General features: G+C 38.4%; 1 protein-coding gene across 1 annotated transcript; it reads left to right on the top strand.

Moving 5' to 3' along the window:
* Positions 1 to 1834: 1834 nt before the first annotated feature.
* On the top strand, positions 1835 to 18151 carry LOC101156166 (syntenin-1). Its single transcript, XM_004070310.4, has 9 exons — positions 1835 to 2002; positions 6721 to 6772; positions 7148 to 7244; positions 9465 to 9565; positions 10295 to 10459; positions 12404 to 12579; positions 13735 to 13906; positions 15207 to 15298; positions 16945 to 18151. The coding sequence occupies exons 2-9, from the start codon at positions 6722 to 6724 to the stop codon at positions 16997 to 16999; spliced, it is 909 nt and encodes a 302-aa protein (XP_004070358.1). The 5' UTR covers positions 1835 to 2002; position 6721; the 3' UTR covers positions 17000 to 18151.
* The last annotated feature ends 89 nt before the right edge of the window (positions 18152 to 18240 follow it).

Here is an 18240-nt window from a genome sequence, read left to right as displayed (position 1 = left end):
AGAACACTGATTCAAGTACGCAGCAGCAGGATTGCACAGACGAGTGCAGTGCGGCAAAGCAGTAGCAGATTCTCCGAGTTCTCCCACTTAAAAAGATGGGAGAGGTTTGGAGCTTAAAATTGGTGTTTAGCTCCAATAAACAAGCAAGGTTTCTGTTCTTCACAGACCTGTTACGACTACTTTAACCCTGTGAAGCCCACTGCATCTAAGAATTTAGTTTAAATTCAAATTATTTGGAATTAAGACGTTTTTAAACCTTCTGATGAAATCTAGAAAAGCAAAATTGCAACATGTTTTTTTTAGATGGTATCAATATGTTTTTGCCTACAACGATGTTAGTTTAAGATGCAAAAATACATGTTTGGGGAAAAAAGCAACTTTACCCACTGTTTGAATTTAAATTCACACATTTCTAACATGGTGTAACTGTATTGAGAAGAATTTGTCAACAAATGTTGCATTCTTTCAATACAAGAAGTAGTAATTTTTCAATGAATAACAATGAGTCATGTTTTTTTTTTCTTTTTCAATTAGCAACATTATCCCTGTCAAGTGTTTTTGAGATTTCATGGAAGCAGCCAATTGGAAATGAACAGAAAAAGGTGAAATGATGATCCACAACAAAAAACATGGACCAGGTTCTATACAATGGGTTTTAAATAAAGTTTGATAATGCGGTAGGGTTCTCAGAAATGCAGGTATCTAACATAATATGAATGGTTATATAAGGTAAGAAGCTCCTCCATCCTTCAGTGGTCTGTATTGATGGCACGAGTTTAAATTGGTTACCTGTGTAAAAGACACGTCTCCGCGACCAATACCTAAGAGCTGTCTCAGGACACCAGAGGCAATATTGTTGTAAGTTTACCTATGATGAACATTACAGACCTCTCATCGTTTTAAGGGGGACAACTTGCAGGATTGATAAGTAACAAATACTTTTTTGCCCCACTGTATATGTGAAAAAGCAGAGCACAGGTCTTTGAAGACATTAATACGACCACAACCTTTGGAACATCAAAATGATGTTAATGTTGCTCACAAAAACAGAGTAAACATATTTTTTTTAAACAGTTATGTTTACTGATTATACATAAATGCAATAAAGACATTTTATTCCTACGTTTCAGACATAAATAATCTCTACAGTCACCCAAAGGGTGCAGAGGGGAGAGTTAAGGAGCTTAAAGTGTAGCTGACTGGAGCATACCAACTTTAACTGTGTAGTTTCATTAATAAGAAAGAACAATTATCAACTGGTTGACAAATGGATTTATCCGCCTAAAAAAAAAAAAAAGAATATTTATCCATGAGACCGTGTGCAAATCTGAGCTCCTATCAACTCATAAAAGGTGTTTTTTTTTTTTTTTTTACTAAGCCTGCATGAGGTGACAGTCGGAAGGAATGACTCATAAATAACCTCCAGCAAAATCAGACTATGTCATACAACTGTAATAAACAAACATCAACATCTGAGATAAAACCAGGAGAAATTTGATGTAAAAAATATTACTAATGTTGGTTTATAACAGTATAAAAATGTAAGAAAATGGAAAGAGAATAAAAAATGCTTCTAATGCCCTAGGTTATGGAGGATTTTGGAACATCTACAAACTTTTTCCAGAGACATTCTTGAAAAGCCTAACACTGAACAGTTACACACACGTCAAAGATCATTTGGGAATTTAATTTATCAGCTAAATTAACACAATTCTCTTCTAACATTAATTTATATAAGTATCACTTATTATGACCTTATATCACACAGAAGTTCAGTCACAAGACCTTCATAAAACCAGCCTGAGTCAGGGGTCATGTGACTGAAACTGGGCGTGTCTTATAACGTCAGCTGTGATTGACATGGTGCACAGGAGCAGGAAGCCAACAGTGACGTCACTTTCTAGAAGTCCCCTTAAGGTGTCTGCGACGAGAAGACCGAAGAGGCAGAAAATAACGGAGTGCTCATCTTTTTTTGGACTTTGAAACAAATTCACATCTACAGGTGAGCTATGTTTAATTTTTTTAAGTATCGCCGCGAGGCCATCTGTCGTACGTAGCTGTAACTGAGGTGAATTTCTGTTTTTACCTACATGCTAACGCCGTTAGCTAACCTCCCTCTAGCTGTTTATGCCGGAACAAAGACGCTTCTTTGAGCTCCTTCTTCTTCAAATTTTATTCTATTTTAATCCACGCGCTCGCTTCAGTCTCATGCTATTGTATTTATGAACGTGAAAAATATATGTTTTCTATATCAACAATGCTGCTTCTTATATGTGTGTACAGTTTCGGGTAACGTTCAGGAACATCTCGCGCGTCTCAAGTTAGCTTCGCCTCGAAACGAGAGTCTGTTTTAAAATATCATCATCACAAGAGTATAAAGAATTTGATTATTCTGCTGATTTATTTATAGTGTTGTGGGTTGTTAACTTATTTAAAAACCCACCCAAAGCGGCCTTTGTGGAGATTAGTGTCTGATCAACACAACTGTTCTCAGTTTTGAGCACGCGGGCCAATTAATTTGAATGCTTTTGCTTTAGTTTCCCCTTTTTCTTTCCTTGATTCCCGAAGACGTCAGCATTTTTTCCCCCTTTCCAGTCTTAATAAGTCATGTTTCTCGTTTCTTCCGGCTGTACCTTTATCAAAATAAATGGTGATCAGTGAAAATGTATTATTTTGATAGGATAAGAGTTTAAATTTAAAGCTTATATCATTTAAAATAGGAAAAATAATTATATCAGAGTGGCTAACTATAAAAAAAATGTATATCTCAAGTTTCCAATCAAAGTGGATCACTCAAAAAGTTTGGCTAATGGTTAATAAGAAAAAAAATAAGCTAATTGTTATAAGAACTGAGGCACAACACTGGTAAGAACAGGGATGAACTATCACTTATAAATTAAACCTTTTTAATTATTTAAGCCTGTCATTTTTGGTTATTTTAAGTGTGTGGTGAGTCCATCTTAAACCAAACCAAATATAATTCTTAGAAGTTAAGGGCTGCTTTAACATGTTTTCATTTGTTTGTTTTCCGTTCATGTTTTTAAAGGAATTTGTTAGTTTGACATTATATTTATAGACTCAAGTAGAAGTAAAGTTTATAAAAAAAAAAAAAAAAACAGTAAATGAATAATCTGCTAGATTTTCAGAATAAAGCAGAAGCTTTAGATCGAGTTCTGCTGAATGGGCTGCTCACACCAAAATATGTTGAATGGGAGCAAACACATGCCAGGCCTGGTGTGTCTGAGCCTTTGCACAAGCTTTCTTTGGCATTCCTCCTAATATAACACTACTTTGAGTTTCTTGACTTTTTTTTGCAAGCAAGTTAGATGAAACATTTGTTTTAAAAAAACTAACAGGAAACCAGTACACACATATTTAACAGTCTGAAACAAAAGAAAATTCTTTTGTCATGTTAACCTTCACTTGTTAATGTGACCTTCATATATATTTTCCGTCATCAGAAATCTTTACCTTAACAATCCATAAAAAAAACTTTTTTAACCTCCTTCAGAAAGGGTTCCTTCTTGTATATTTCAGTAAAATGATCTGCGCCTTGTTTTCCGTCGCAGTGGCAGACGTCTCAATGATCCTGTTATGTCATCTGAAGGGTTGCTCAAATGCTGCTGTTTTGTTTCCAGGCGTATTCATGTTCAGCCAGAGAGTCTGTATGAGAGAGGCATACAAAGCAAGCAAACACATAGCTGAAGAGTAAACAGTGGAAGGTTAACAAAAAGGCCTCTCTGTGTCCACACACACACAATGATGCACTTGTCCTGGAGGACTGAGATGAGCAGAATGGAGTGAGCCCTCAGTGATGTTAAAAAACCAACTGTTGCTTGATTTATGCTCTCTACATAAACTGGATTGTAGGACCTGTTTTTGTAGCTCTGATGTTTCTAATCTTCACACTTGAAGCAGCAGCTCTTCAAAGCTGACAGTCTGCCTCACAGAAGAGCTACTCTGATCTCAGAACCATACTTTACATCAGCCTCCTAATGCACATCGATATAATGATTGACTTAGTGCTGCACGGTGGCCTCTTTGGTCTTAACCGACATGTTAAAAGTCCTGCTCCAGCGTCTTTTCCTGTCTATGTGTCACATGATTTTTCCTGATTAGACCGCGCTGTTTCAGTGTCATTCTGTGTGTGAACTGGTGGATAGATTCTGATCAGTTGAGATTCCTTTGCGGATTTTGGAGGATTTGAAACGTTTTCACATAAAATAAAAAGGTTCCTAAAAAGCAGCATTAACTTGATCTAACAGCTGCACGTTTCTATCTAATAAGATCTGCTGACGCAAATGGTAATAAAAAGAGAATGCAAACTTCACCTGGCATTTCTCGTGATCTCACATTGTGTAAAACACATCCGCCTTTACTTTAACAGCACCTGTTTGGAGACACAAACGTCCCTATCATTTCCTACCATTGAGCTCCTGTCTGAAACGGGAAGCTATGCAGAAGAAGAGAACTAAGAGTCGGGCACTTGGATCGTAAACACATGCCATGTGAGATGACTATATCAGTAAATAGACTGTATACATGATGAATACTTTGGGTACAACGTGTTCTGTCTAAGCTAAATTTTTCTTGCCTTTTACTTAGTATTTTTGCATCTTCTGTCTTTTTTTTAATAAGAAAAACGTAATTAAGTCTTTCATAACAGCATTTCATGATGAGCCAGTAGTTCGCTTAGATAATGAAACAGTTCCTGTCTGGTTTAAGGGTTAATAATCTAACCTGCCTGAAGACCCACTCTGACGACAATTGTGTTTTCAGTGTTTTTAACATGTTATTGTGGCGTTTTCTCATGATGGAGGACATATATAAAATAAATTAATTTCTGAGTATTTCTTTATTCAAATGACTGTGAATCAGGAGCTGGACGATAAAACGCCATTTGAGAAAAGGCTTAATTGTGATGTAGGAAATTTGATCTAATGGAATCTAAATGATTTTAGGTAATTCCTACTTTGTAAGTTTAGTTTTTTCTATCAAACATAAAAAAAAGTGAAAAGAAGAACTGGCAAGGGTGAGATCAGCTGTTTCTTTGCAGGCTTAGGATTTGCGTCCGAGTCTTTTCAACACAAAGGCTCTTTGTGGAATGTGAGTTGTTTAGTGTATAAAAGTAATGGTATCAATTAAACATGCATAGTCAAATTCCACTCTCAGACATACTTTGCTCATTAGCTGCCTGCCATCATACTACAGATGGTTTCTGAGCTGCTGCGTTGTTTTGAAACCTCAGTCAGCTGACTCATTTCCTGATTCCACATTTTGGGGGGTGGAAATGTTTAAAAAAAAAACTGTTTCAAATTTGGTATTTCTGTGTTTTCGTAATCTCAAAGCCTGTTTGCGTCCTGTTGTCATTTGACCTTAACACATTCCCATGTTATGAGAATAAGTGCAGATTAAACCCATTTATTCATGGAGTGTGGACGATGAAAACATGAGCTGTAGACGTGGATGTGATCGTTTTTAAAGCTTCCTTCTGATGGCAGCTGATCAGTCCGGATCTTAAAGTTTGTGGTGCTAAGCTCCAAAAAGACTCCTTTGTTTAGGACATATATGTCTTCATGTGGTATTTATAAATCCAAATAAATATCTCTGCTTCGAGGAAACTGTTTCAAACTCTTCAGCTCTGCGACCCACAAAGGTGCAGTGAGTTTTCCAACTCTACACCCACAGCTGCTTCACTCCCTATTTTTAAAAAAAAATGGTCTGGAGTGACCTCTTCCGCAGCTTCCTGTGCCTAAAAAAACAGAACGGGACATTTTTCTCTGAGCTGAACTAGAAGTGTGTCTAGTAGTGTGCGATTGACCCAGTGTTTGCTTGTTTTGCATCTCACATGCAAGTTGCTTTGAAATAAAGTCTTTTGTTAAATGAATACATGTAAAAATAAACCATACAGAAAGTTAACAAACAACAAAGCCGTTGTATAAATCCATTTTAGCATGACTCTGCATATGAGGCCTTCTCGGATGTGATGCAAAACCTTGAAAATATCGTTAGTTTTCCTCCACTGAAGATGTTTATGTGATGGATTCTGCCGCTGTGGTCAAAGCACTTTGGTACCAGAGCATCAGTTCAGTGACCCAAAGGAATTGTGAACACAGGCGTGAATTTGAGGTCAGCTGGAAGTAATTCTACTGTTTTTATGTTTACGTTACACTTTTCATGTAAACATAAAGTGCTTCACACTGTGCATATGACAATAAACCCTTGGAAATAACCCAAGTACAATAAAATATAAAACACACACAATATAAAAAGAATAAAAATCTATAGAATTAAAACACATCCATCTATTTGTCCAATCAATCAATCAATCAATCAATCAATCAATCAAATCACAACAGAATGAGGAAGCGTTTAAAAAAAGAAATAGAGATGAAAGTATAAATATTGCTAGAAAACAAAAAAACTAAGAATATAGATTACATTTCCTTTTAAATATTCAATGAAAATAGAAAAATGGTAATCCAAATTTTAACTATATATTCCTTTTTCTGAACCCACTGAATCCCTCATAGTCATAAAAATTAGACCATGCATGTAAAAAACAAAAAAGGTTAAATTTAATAAAAACTAAATGCAGGAAATAGAACTGAACATTAATACACGAAATGAAAAATGTTTCAACCTAAGTTAAAAAAATCAAACAAAAAGGCTTTTCATGATCCTGACCTTCACTCCCAGATGTTTGTGTTTTCTCCTCAGCATGTCTCTGTATCCATCCCTCGAGGACCTCAAGGTCGACAAGGTCATCAAGGTAAGAGGAACTTTGTGTCAGTGACGTGACTTTAACTTTGGGTTATAGGAAGTTTTTATAGTTTATGTGATGCAGACAAAATTTTGAATCAACTCTAAAACTCTTATAATGCATTGATTTTCAACAATGATCCCAAACACAATAAGGAAAGTGACCACTGTCGTGGTTTTTCATGAGGTCTAAATTCTGTTTTCACACTGTGGTAACCTGGTTGATGGGCCTCGGATGTGGTCAGATTAACCAACATTTTTTCAGTCGGCGATGGAATATATGTCTCTAAGCGCAAACGGTTCAGTAACGCAGAAAGTCCTGACCATATATGTTTATCTGAAATTGCATTTAAACAGAGCTGACTGAAGTGTTTGCTGTTTTCAGGCTCAGGTCCAGTTCGCTCAGACTGCTGCCCCCATGCCTGCCATCACTGAGGGAAGCTCCCAGCCTGAGCTTGCTGCTGTTGCCATGCCAGCATCCGGTGAGTGGGACCGGTTCGAACTCCAGAACCACTTTCCAGATTGACCCTTTCCCTTCTGTTGAGCTGCAGTGTAAACTGGTAATGTATGGACAAAGTTTTGCAGAGGATGAAGTCTGTTAAAGGAGCTGATTGGTGTTGAAGATCGGAGCTAAAGTTGTTTAGAAAAACAAGAGGCTTCACTTCCAGAGTAGAGTTGTCTTACATGTGGAGTGATGTCTGCAGGAAGCCTCTTAATGATTCTATAAAATGGAAAATACGAACAGACAACCTCCAGGCTTTGCAAAGGACAACATTTTGATTATCTTCCCTCTTATTGTTCCTTTCATTTACTTTCTCTTCCCTATTTGGATGCAAAGTCCTGAGTGCTTTTGGTTCTTTGTGTTTCCTCACCATGGTGACTGGCTCAGGCAGTAATGCAGTGGGGATATGGTGTTGGGGGGGTTGGCATAAGGAAGGGACTAGGTTTTAAACGTGACCTGAAAGGGAAAAGAGGATGTTAACATAAATATGGACGGGATTGGAGATTTGGTTTAAATCTAAAGCTTAAGGGACAAATGTTTGGAAACCTCTTGTTTGTTTATCTACAGCAGTGTTTTTCAACCAGTGTGCCGTGGGAAATTGCCCTCAATAACTGATCTAAAAACATTTTCCGTCTCCAGGATATCAGCTCTTTGTTCATCCAAACAGGTCCTGATAAAACAATGAGTAGTTAGGAATATGAAAGATTGTAAAACACTTTTTTCTTTGTGTTTATTTGATTCTATTAAAGACATTTTGATAAGAATCTAGCCGTAGTTTCAGACGTTTTCGGAAAATTCCCACCCCTTTAACTGTCTCCACCAATCATTCTTGGAGGCCTAAAGTCTTCACTTCCTTGTTCTGATTCAGCTCATAAAATCGCTCAGTTCTAACAAAAATATCAGCTAAAGCTCGTCTTTAGCGGTGTATCTTTCCGCAGGATCCGGTATCAGACCGTGGAACAAGTGAACAAAACAATGAAGCTCAGAGACGCTAGTCTGTCTGCATTCGGCAGCTGTTTGCACTAGATCTCCCATGATGCATTGGGTTAAAGTGACAGCGTCTCAGCGCACAATGATTTTTTGTTGTTAAACGTCTTGAAAACACAATGAACACACATCAAACTGTTTTTAAATCTTTTAACTTAACTTTTATTACATCTTTTAGAAAAAACAGCTGCAGCGTCCAGCTTTTTTTGCCACAATCATCACAAAAATCCATGTGAGATTACGGAGGGACTGTAGATCAATACAGACTAGTATGATTTTCTCCTTTTTTTTTAAATTTTTGGATGCTGGTGTGCCGCGGGATTTTCGTCAAGGTTAAAGTGTGCCGTGGCTCAAAAAAGGTTGAAAAACACTGGACTACAGTATATTCTGTCATTGGTTAAAGTCCCGCTCCAATCATATGTTGATCCATTTTAAAAGCGTTCCCCGTGGCCTTTTAGTTATGATTATGTTGTTTTTAGTAAAAATCAAAAAACCTGTGTTGTTTTCTAGAACATAGTTTCTGCAGAGCAGCAAGAGTTTATCAGAAATTTGTCTTCTTGGCGCAGAAGTAAGCCTGCACTGATTTCCCATCATCCCCATGTTTACGTGCTCTCTATGCTAGCTTACAGTCCTTCACAACCCCAACCTCACATTACCAGTGTAGCAAAAATGGCGAGCAATATTGGAGCTATCCATCCGTAGAGTTTTGATCCAGATTCCAGCTCAGACGAGAAAAACAAGTGGATGCATCTGAATAGAGCGGAGCAGGGAGTTTGTGGCCCACCAATTGTAGTTTCTACGTAATAACAAACTTTTTTCTCACAAAATATTTTCCATCTGCTTCTGTTTATCACAACTACTAGAATAAAGAAATACTCAGAAAAACAGTTTAAATATTCTTCTTATATGTCCTCCATAATTAAAAAAAAAAAAAGCTACAACAACCTGTTACAATCACCAAAAATACGATTTTACAATAAACACGCCCGTGTGGTAGAACTAAATTAATGTCCTTTTCTGGGTGGAGTTTTTCCATTGTCAGAGTGAACATGGCCGATATAGCCCTCATTAAAATCCCAACATTTATTCATCAGTAGTATCTAGGATTGTTTTAAATTTTTCTCATCTCCAGTCTTTTCCTGTCTTTAAAGTCCATCCTTCGTATTTTTTCACCAACATTCTTTCCGTTTCCTTCTGTTCTTTATCCTCTCAGGTTTGTACCCAAATCTGGGGGAGCTGGGAGACTACATGGGTCTGGCCCTCAACAGTGACGAAGTCCAGAAGAACTTGGCTCTGCTGCCCGTCGGGGACAATGTATGGAATGCAGTTTGTAGTTTTTTTACACTTTGAAAGCATATTTGTCTGGAAGTGTATTGCATTCAATGAAAGAACAAATGGGGTGACCTTTTTTCTAATTTTTCATGTTTTTCTTTTTTTTTAATACATGGAAAAATTAGAATATGGAGTGCCTGTTCCGAAACTGTATATTTTTATATATTCTGTATATATTGTATGATGATCTGCTCTGTTGTTGTTTTTCATCTTAAATTCAAAGATGATTTTTTTTTTCAAAGATGCACAAATATGCATGTCATATGTGCTCAATTGGTAGCTGACATAAAAATATCAATATTTTCAACATCAGTGCATTTTTCTTGATGAAACATAAATCCCCCTTTTTTTTATTTATTTTTTAGGATTTTTAAACTTGTAGTATCAAACAGATTATCACTGCTGCCTTTCAAGCTGTACAACCACAAAGTCTGTCTCTTTGGTTACGTGTCAATGTGCCGAGTCATTCTGGCCACATTTCTAAAGCGGAACTAAAACGGTCACTTATTCAGCAGAAATGTTCATGTCAGTCATTACTTTTTAATTCATTTATTTACTGATCTCACTGTGCTGAAATTATCATGTCTCCAATTAGCTTGACGCATTTTGTGTTTCATTCATGGATGAAGGGAGAGAAAAACATCTCATTGATTGTTGAGTTTTTCTGCCCCCTTCTAAAAAGCCTTTTCTTCCTTCTATCCCCCCTCCCAGCAAGTGGCGGTGCCCGCCAGCTCAGGGGTCGGGGGTATGGTGCGGCCCGTGACCGGGTCAGACATCGGCATCCTGCGGGCTGAGATCCGCCCGGGGATCCGAGAGGTGATCCTCTGTAAGGACCAGGACAGGAAGGTGGGGCTGCGGCTCCGGGCCATCGACAACGTGAGTCCGCTCGTGTGACGTGGCTCGCACTTCTGCTCTGATAGCAAGTAAAGATAACTGCAGCTCCTCTGCTCTCGCTTCCAACTGGAGCTCCTCCACCTCTCTGACGTAGATCCATTCCTGCTTCACTCTGCCCTCCTGACGGCACGCCATTATTCTCTGATAAAGATGATTTCCGGTAGATAATCGCTTCTGACTTGCTCACCTTTCATTACCTATAAGTTCCCAGAAGATTTTGGTGGTCATTTTTATGTTTTAAAGCTCTGCCCATCAGCGATTCCTCTTCTCTATGAATCACTGAGCTTTAATAAATCTCATTTAGAGTTTACAGTAGGATGTAAAATGCCTAAAAGTCCTCTCATCCTTCCTTCTTTTGCTTAAAAAAAAGCTGAGAAGATCTTTATGAGATGTTCTTAATTTTGGTAATGGTGCTTAAACGATGAGGAAACCAGGAGACGCTGAAGGATTACCCACGAGAAATCCTTTCTTTAGTTTGGCCTAGAAATGCCTCTGTCCTCTTAACAGAGGTGAATGTATCCTCTTTCCTCCCTGAAGTGAAAATTAACCGAAGGGTTAAAATACTGGACTGGTGTATTGTTCTGCTTCTGTGCATTCTTGTTTTTTCTACTCTTTTGTACATTTTTCTGCCCCATAGAGATCCTCCCTTTGATTTACTGAAACACTGTTTGTCTTCCTAAAGGGAAATGGGGTCAGTTCAAAGTCAGGACTTGCAATGATTTCATTCAGTTTGGTGACTACTGTCATCATCTCATAAAAGACGTGAAGGAACATTTAAAAAGGTCCAAAAGGAACTTCTGAGATCTTCTCAATTTGAGCTGCTATAAAAACTGATGTTTGATGCAACAAATGCATTTGGTTGTAAAGCAGAGGTAAAGTTGAGGCTTCGATGGCAATCTATGGATCAACGGAAAGAGTGAAAACATTTTCGTTTTGATTCAAGTAAACAAAAGAGCATCTTTGTCACATGGAGGGAGTGTCGTCTTCCACCTTGAACCAGGGAATGCGGTTCAGTGAAGGAGGATGATCGTCTTACAGCTGAAGCAAAACAAGCTCCAGTTTAGTATGACCTAAAAAATAGTTTTTTCTTTTTCTTTAGAGCAGCTTTTCTTTTTTTTCTTCTTCCTTTTTTCTTTTTTCCTCACTGATTTAACAAACATTCTCTGGTTTTAAAACAGTCTTAAAGCATATTAAACACAATTTTACAAATAAAGGTCAAATTTGAATGTGTTTATGGTTATGGCTGTAGCTCCGATTTAAAAGCTTTTTTATCACACTAAAAAGCTTTCATCTCAAATGTACAGTGTTCCTTCGTTATATCTCAGTTCACTTTTTATGGTTTCAAAGTTTTGCAGACAATATATAAGCACTTTGAGTTATGCTTTTATATGGAATGTGCTTTATAAAGTTTGATTTGATTTGACATGTCGGTGCAATATTGCATGCTTTTAAAAAAAACAATTCTGAACACTGTGTTCTGCATCCCGATTGGCTGTTGACCGTCCTAATCAATCTCCTCTGTGCCGTGTGTTCTTTACGGATTGTGTGCCGTTTGCTAAATCTAAATCGATCTTTGTTTCCCATCTTTATTTCTGGACTTTTTTACCATGAAAGTTTGAACTATCAGGGTTTATACAATAGAGAAAAGTGTTAAAATGTTCATGTCTGTCTGAGAAAAGCGTATAAAATGTGTAGTCAGGGGTTTACAGCCTTAAAACATCTGTAGTCCTGCTTCACAGATTTCCCTCATTTCAGGTTATTTTTAGATGCAACGTCCTCGATAAACAAGGGAACTCTGTATTCACAGTTTTGCTAAAAGAAGAGTCCGATTAGTCATTTTCTTTACTTATCTCATGACTTTTATGTCTGATTACTCGGATTCATTTCCTTGAGAAAGCCTGAACGTTTCTCCTGCCTCTCCCTCAGGGGGTGTTCATCCAGCTGGTGCAGGCCAACTCCCCCGCCGCCCTGGCCGGGCTGCGCTTCGGCGATCAGGTCCTGCAGATCAATGGGCAGAACTGCGCCGGGTGGAGCGTGGACAAAGCCCACAAGGCTCTGAAGGCCGCGGCCGAGACCCGCATTGAGATGGTGGTCAGGGACAGGTGTGTGGTAAATGTGCTGAAGGTTATAAACGGGAAAGACCTTCGACATCTTCGTCCTGAGATTGGCTGAGAATTTGCTGACTGCTCAGCTGAAGGATTGTTTAGAGGGATGATTGACAGCAGCCAGCAAGGATTGTGTTTGGCTCCTTTGGTCAGAGTTATGGAAACATGTTCTGCCATCTCCTTAGAAAGCAATCTCCAAAATGACAGAAAAGTCTCCTGAAAGACATTTAGTTGATAACAAATATATATGTTTTTTCAAATTAGGTGCTGAGGAAAATGTGTACCAAATGATGTGTTGCTTAGCAACCTCAGTTTTTATTTTCCATGCCCACTACAGTAGCTTTTTTAATATTGCTGCGTTCAGTCAGCAGAAGAGTTTTCTTAAAAACTAAAAATGCAGCATGAAAAGGAAGGGAAGTGCATCACAGTCGTCTTGAGAGCTTCAATAAAACGCCATCAGCTCAATTCTGCTTATCTTCTCAAGGCCAAAAGAGACTTTTGGGTCCATTTGGGCACAAAAAATACATAACTTGGCCAGAACAACCTTTTTACAGAACAATGAATTGATGTTATTACTTTACAAGTAACACGCTTGTTTGTTGGCAAGAGTTTGAATGTTTTTTTGAATGTTATCAAGTGTTTCGGGCATCATCTAGAGTTGAAAAATTTATTTGTTTGAACTTTTCTTTAGACATTTAGACAATGATTCCTGCAATGGGGTTTGATCATCACCTCTGATACTCCGATCCTTTGAAAAGTAACAAACTAAGCATGTAAAGATGCTGCAGAGGGCTTTTTATCTGAAGCAAAGTCACTTTCAAGCTTCGCTTAATGTCCAAATATCAATCACATAAGCAAACGATGTAGTAATTGCTATGAACCTCCAACTCTAAGCTATATTTGAATCCTAATGTGCATGAAACGACATTTACCTCGATGATGCAGGGTAAGACTGTTTAAACATGGTTGCTGCTTTCATAATTTTGATTTTGGTGCACAGACACAACTCTGAACACTGCTTCACTTTTTAACAACTTCTCAGCAAAAAAGTTTCAGCCATTTTTGATTAGACATCTTAATAATGTCACTAAAGATTCATTTAATCCCTCAAATTCTCCTGCTGATTCACAGTTCTCTGTTTTTTTCCTCCAGGCCTTTTCAGCGAACTGTCACCATGCACAAGGACAGCTCTGGACATGTGGGCTTCATCTACAAGTCTGGAAAGATCACCTCACTGGTCAAAGACGGTTCTGCTGCCCGGAACGGCCTGCTGACCGAGCATTACATCTGTGAAATCAATGGACAGAACATCATCGGCCTCAAGGTGAGACACAAGTCCTGTTTGTGTTTTCAATAGCGGAAAATATTAGCAAAAACCCTATTTGTCATTTTGATGTGTGGTGGCTGACTTTATTTCCAAAGCCTGCACGAGGAAGACGACTCCAGAAAATAGTAAAAAAGGGCAGTTTTAAGGAAGCACAGTTCATGGTTCAGTGAGTAAAAGCAGCTAAAGTCTGTAGTATGTGGTGTGTTAGTTACTGCAGCTCCAAACGCGTAGGACCATCGCTCCTGATCCCTGTGAGGTTTGTGGGGTTTGTGAGGTTTGTGTTTCAGCGTCAGTTGAATCTGTTTTAATATGTCCCCACAAATTCAAGTCAATTCTTTTATGAAATACACAAATCAATTTTTACAGCCACATCTAAATCACAAAGTAAAAAACATGACATAATCAAAAGTGCAAAGAGTATCTGATATTAGAATGGGTGAAAGATGTCATAGACTCAGAATGCATAGATAATGGTTTGATATTCAATCCTTTCCTCATGAATCTGAATAAAATCATGAGGTGCCTAAAGATTCACACCCCCAGGCGGGAGTACTACCCACTCAAAAAAATAAATGTGATCTTCTGTTTTCTTTTTTAACTTGTCCTGTCCAACAAACAGCAAACAGATGAGAGCTGAATGCCTCTTGTGTTGGACATATTTTATTTTACAACAGGGGTTATGAATCTTCAGAAAAAACTGCCAAGTAGCCCCCCCCCCCCCCCCCCCCCCGGTGCATCGCAGGCTGAATTTATATTCTGTACTATTAGTGAAACCCTTTGATACAAGTGTGTTGTAATATGAAGGTATATAAATAAAACTGAATTGAACTGAATATGTGTGCACGCATATGTGTTCAGTTCTGTTTTTGGCGCCATGATAGACTGGTTTACCCTCACTTTCCCCAAAAATTTTAGAGCCTAACCAACCCAAGACCATTTCCAGGAAACACTTTACCTGATTTACTTTACGTAGATTTACTCGCCATTTTTCATTTAACCACACACCATTGACTGAGTGCCGCCCCCCCCCCCCCCCCGGCGTTATAAACAAGTACCCGCTGGCACCAAGAAGCAAAAATCCCATAGACTTGTATTGAGAAATAAACATGTTACTTAGTCATTTTATTTGGTCAGAAAAATCCTTCTTAAACTGATACTTAAACTGGGAGGACTGGGAAGTTTTTATGGGTGAAAGGATTTGAAAATGGGGGAAGGATGCTATGGAGATTACTGTACTTTGCTCTTTTACTGTTAAAAGGATGGTGATTAAATCGATTTCATGTATTGATCATTTTAGGATTCTCAGATCAAAGACATCCTGAACTCCTCCCCCACCGCCATGACCATCACCATAATGCCCAAGTTCATCTATGAACACATGATTAAGAGGTGAGTTTTTCTTTTATCTTTTTTATTTAATTGTTTTTAGTGGTTGTTAGATTAATGCAAGTGTTTGAACATGAAGTTTTATGCCCTTGAATTAAAAATCCCACAATATCGATGTTCAGCTTTAAGGCGTCTTTTGTCAAAATACAACAGGAAAATAAATGTTACTGATATGTAATTTTCTACAGGAGTTGGGGCAACTATAAACTATTAAAGGCCTAAAGGTTGAGTCAACGCTGCATTTATCAAAATCTATCCTTCCTAAAGCTTCAGATTTAGAAAACAGGACGCTTTTAAGAGTTTTTGGGAGAAGTCAACATCTGGATTTCTTTATTTTTTTCCATCTCTTGAGCTAAAATGCTTTGTTTAGAAGAACTAAACTGAAATAAGGTTCTCTCATTTGTCGCAGGAGTTGCGTTTTAGAAATGACCTGCGATAGACCAAACCCGTAAAATTAAAATTTTACAATTTTTCTAGATGTTTTAAAGCTTCCGAACAACACACTTTATACACTTTTCTTTAACGGATATTAAAATCACCCCTTTTTCTTTAGTTCAAACCTTCGTAGAAAAATAAGTCAAATGTTATAGAATAAAAAACGGTTATGTGCTTCAATAAAAAGAAAAAAGCGAGGCAATTACCACTGGTCCTGGAAGCAGCGGCCTTCGTTTTCAGCCAATCACAATCAAGCAATCAAACACACTGTTCTTACAAAGTGCTGGGGGCTGCAGATGATTGATTTTGTGGCATGAGCTTGTCATAAAGGCCGCATTTGACCCAAGAGCCCAACTTTGGACATGATTTATGTAAATCTGGCAAGCTGAACACATCTGTACAGGTAACACAGCATGGAGGAGATTGATTGATTGATAAGGTCAACAGACAATCAGGACTCAGCAAAAAAATCTAAATTCAATACTTGTAAAAGTCCTGCAAAATTGCACACAACTAACTAAATGGACCGCGGAAGGTGAACCGTGAATTTGTGAGGGAACACAAAGATCACTGGAGAACATTTAAAATGCTTAGGAGAAAAGTAACTGGCCAAGCTACCTGAACTGATGCCAAATGTAATTTTCAATGATGAGCCTGTTTTTCTTCAGAAGCTGGCTGACATTAACCCATCTGAAGAATCTTTGAGAAACTATTTATGCTGCAGCTGAATAAACTCTGCATTTTGAAGTTTGGAAGGGTTAACTGGACATTTCTGCAGCTTTTTGACTCGGTGAACCACATTCAGAGCCTTTATCTTCTCATGAAGGAAAACATAAAGTGAAGGACCCTCCCAGGGTTTACTGACCAACCAAAAGCACAACAAGAACTCATCCTGGGGAGGTCTTAGAAGAAGCAGAACTTGGGCAGAGAGCCTCAGCGGTCTCTGTGAAAGTCATTCTCAAATGTGACAAAAAACATCCGATTTATTCCCCAAACTTTAGGACAAAAGACAAAATATTTCTGCTAAAGAAGAGCGATTCCTGACCGGTTCCGGTGATAGTTTGTGCTGCAATAAGTACACAACCTGGAAGTCATCTTAGAAACATACTTTTGTCATCAGATCAGTGATGTATAGACAGATCATTTCATAACGTGTTTGTGAATCTGAATAAAGTGTTTTCTGTGAAACTGACACAAATGTTTGGGCTTCCCAGGATGTCGTCAGGTCTCCTGCGCTCATCCATGGATCACTCCATCCCAGAGGTGTGAAGATCAGATCCCAAACTGTCCGGATGCTGAGAAAAACGTCTGCATTTCCTTCCTCATTTCTTTGTGTTTATACCAAAACCCATCCAATATCATATCACCTTCTGCACCTTTTCTCATGTCTAACATATTCTTTAAGAAGCTTTTTCTCATGTTTTTTTCTATGTCGTCATTTGGCATTAGTGCTTTTTATACGTTTACTCTGTAACGTGACATGTAGTCAGTTTTTTATCCAAGATCAAGGACTTTTATCTTTAAACGTGTTAAACTCATGAGTCCAGAGCTTCCTCGTGAGTAAGAGACGGTTCATCATTCAGCTGGGATTTTCCACACTGCCCCCAATCAGAGTCCGGGTGGGGCCGGGGCCCATCCCGTGTCTTTTACCTGCCAGTCTGATATCCTTTCAGTTTGTACCATAAATCGGTACAAACGGCTGTTTGCTCTGGCTTTTCCGTGATGAACATCTCTTGTCCTTTGGCGTTCTTCTGTCCCGAGGGTCGCTTTGTGTACATTCCAGGGATAAATGTTGGGAAGGGCCCACAGCTGGAACTAAAGGGAGGGAGGGGCAGGGTTGAAGTGTGAGCAGGGCGCCGCTTTGTGTCGTTTGGTCTCTGGTTTCAAACGCTCGAGGAAATCAGTCGTGAGGGGTCTGTTCTGACCCGCTAAGTGCACTTTCCATTACCTTCTGAGAGGTTTGAGTACCCATTTCAACAGCCATGGTATTTGTTTATTTGTGGTGTTTTTGGTGCCTCATGTTGACTGAAAAAAAAAATCATGAACTTCATGTAAAAAAACAAAAAAAAAAAAACGGTTTCATTTTGATGCTGGAAATGATCTGCTCAGAAGAAAACACATTTTAACCCAACGTTGCAGGGTCAGAACGGGGAACCTGCTGTTCTTTAGCTGTTCTTCAACCCCCCCACCCCCCAAGCACAGTGAGCATGAGCAGAACTCACGGCGCAGATTTCTACTTGTTAAATAGAGTTTCTCCTTTTAATGCTGTTCATGTTTGGATGCATGTAATCCTTTTCTCGGTATGCAATCAGATAAACATCGCTGTCATTCTGTACAAAAAAGGCTAGGAAATTCTAAAAGTTTATAAGAATGTAATCAAGATAATATTATAAAACAAGTAAAATCTTTCTGTTCACATCATTTGTTTGTCTTCTTTTAGCGTGTCCTCCGAATGAAGCTGATAAAAATGACCAGTTGGACTAGCATAACTAACAAAAAACAAATATTTT

This window comes from Oryzias latipes, chromosome 7 (assembly GCF_002234675.1).
Source record: "Oryzias latipes chromosome 7, ASM223467v1".
In the NCBI taxonomy this organism is placed as follows: domain Eukaryota; kingdom Metazoa; phylum Chordata; class Actinopteri; order Beloniformes; family Adrianichthyidae; genus Oryzias; species Oryzias latipes.
The sequence above is the reverse complement of the archived record's forward strand: the minus strand, read 5'-3'. Positions and strand labels throughout refer to the sequence as shown.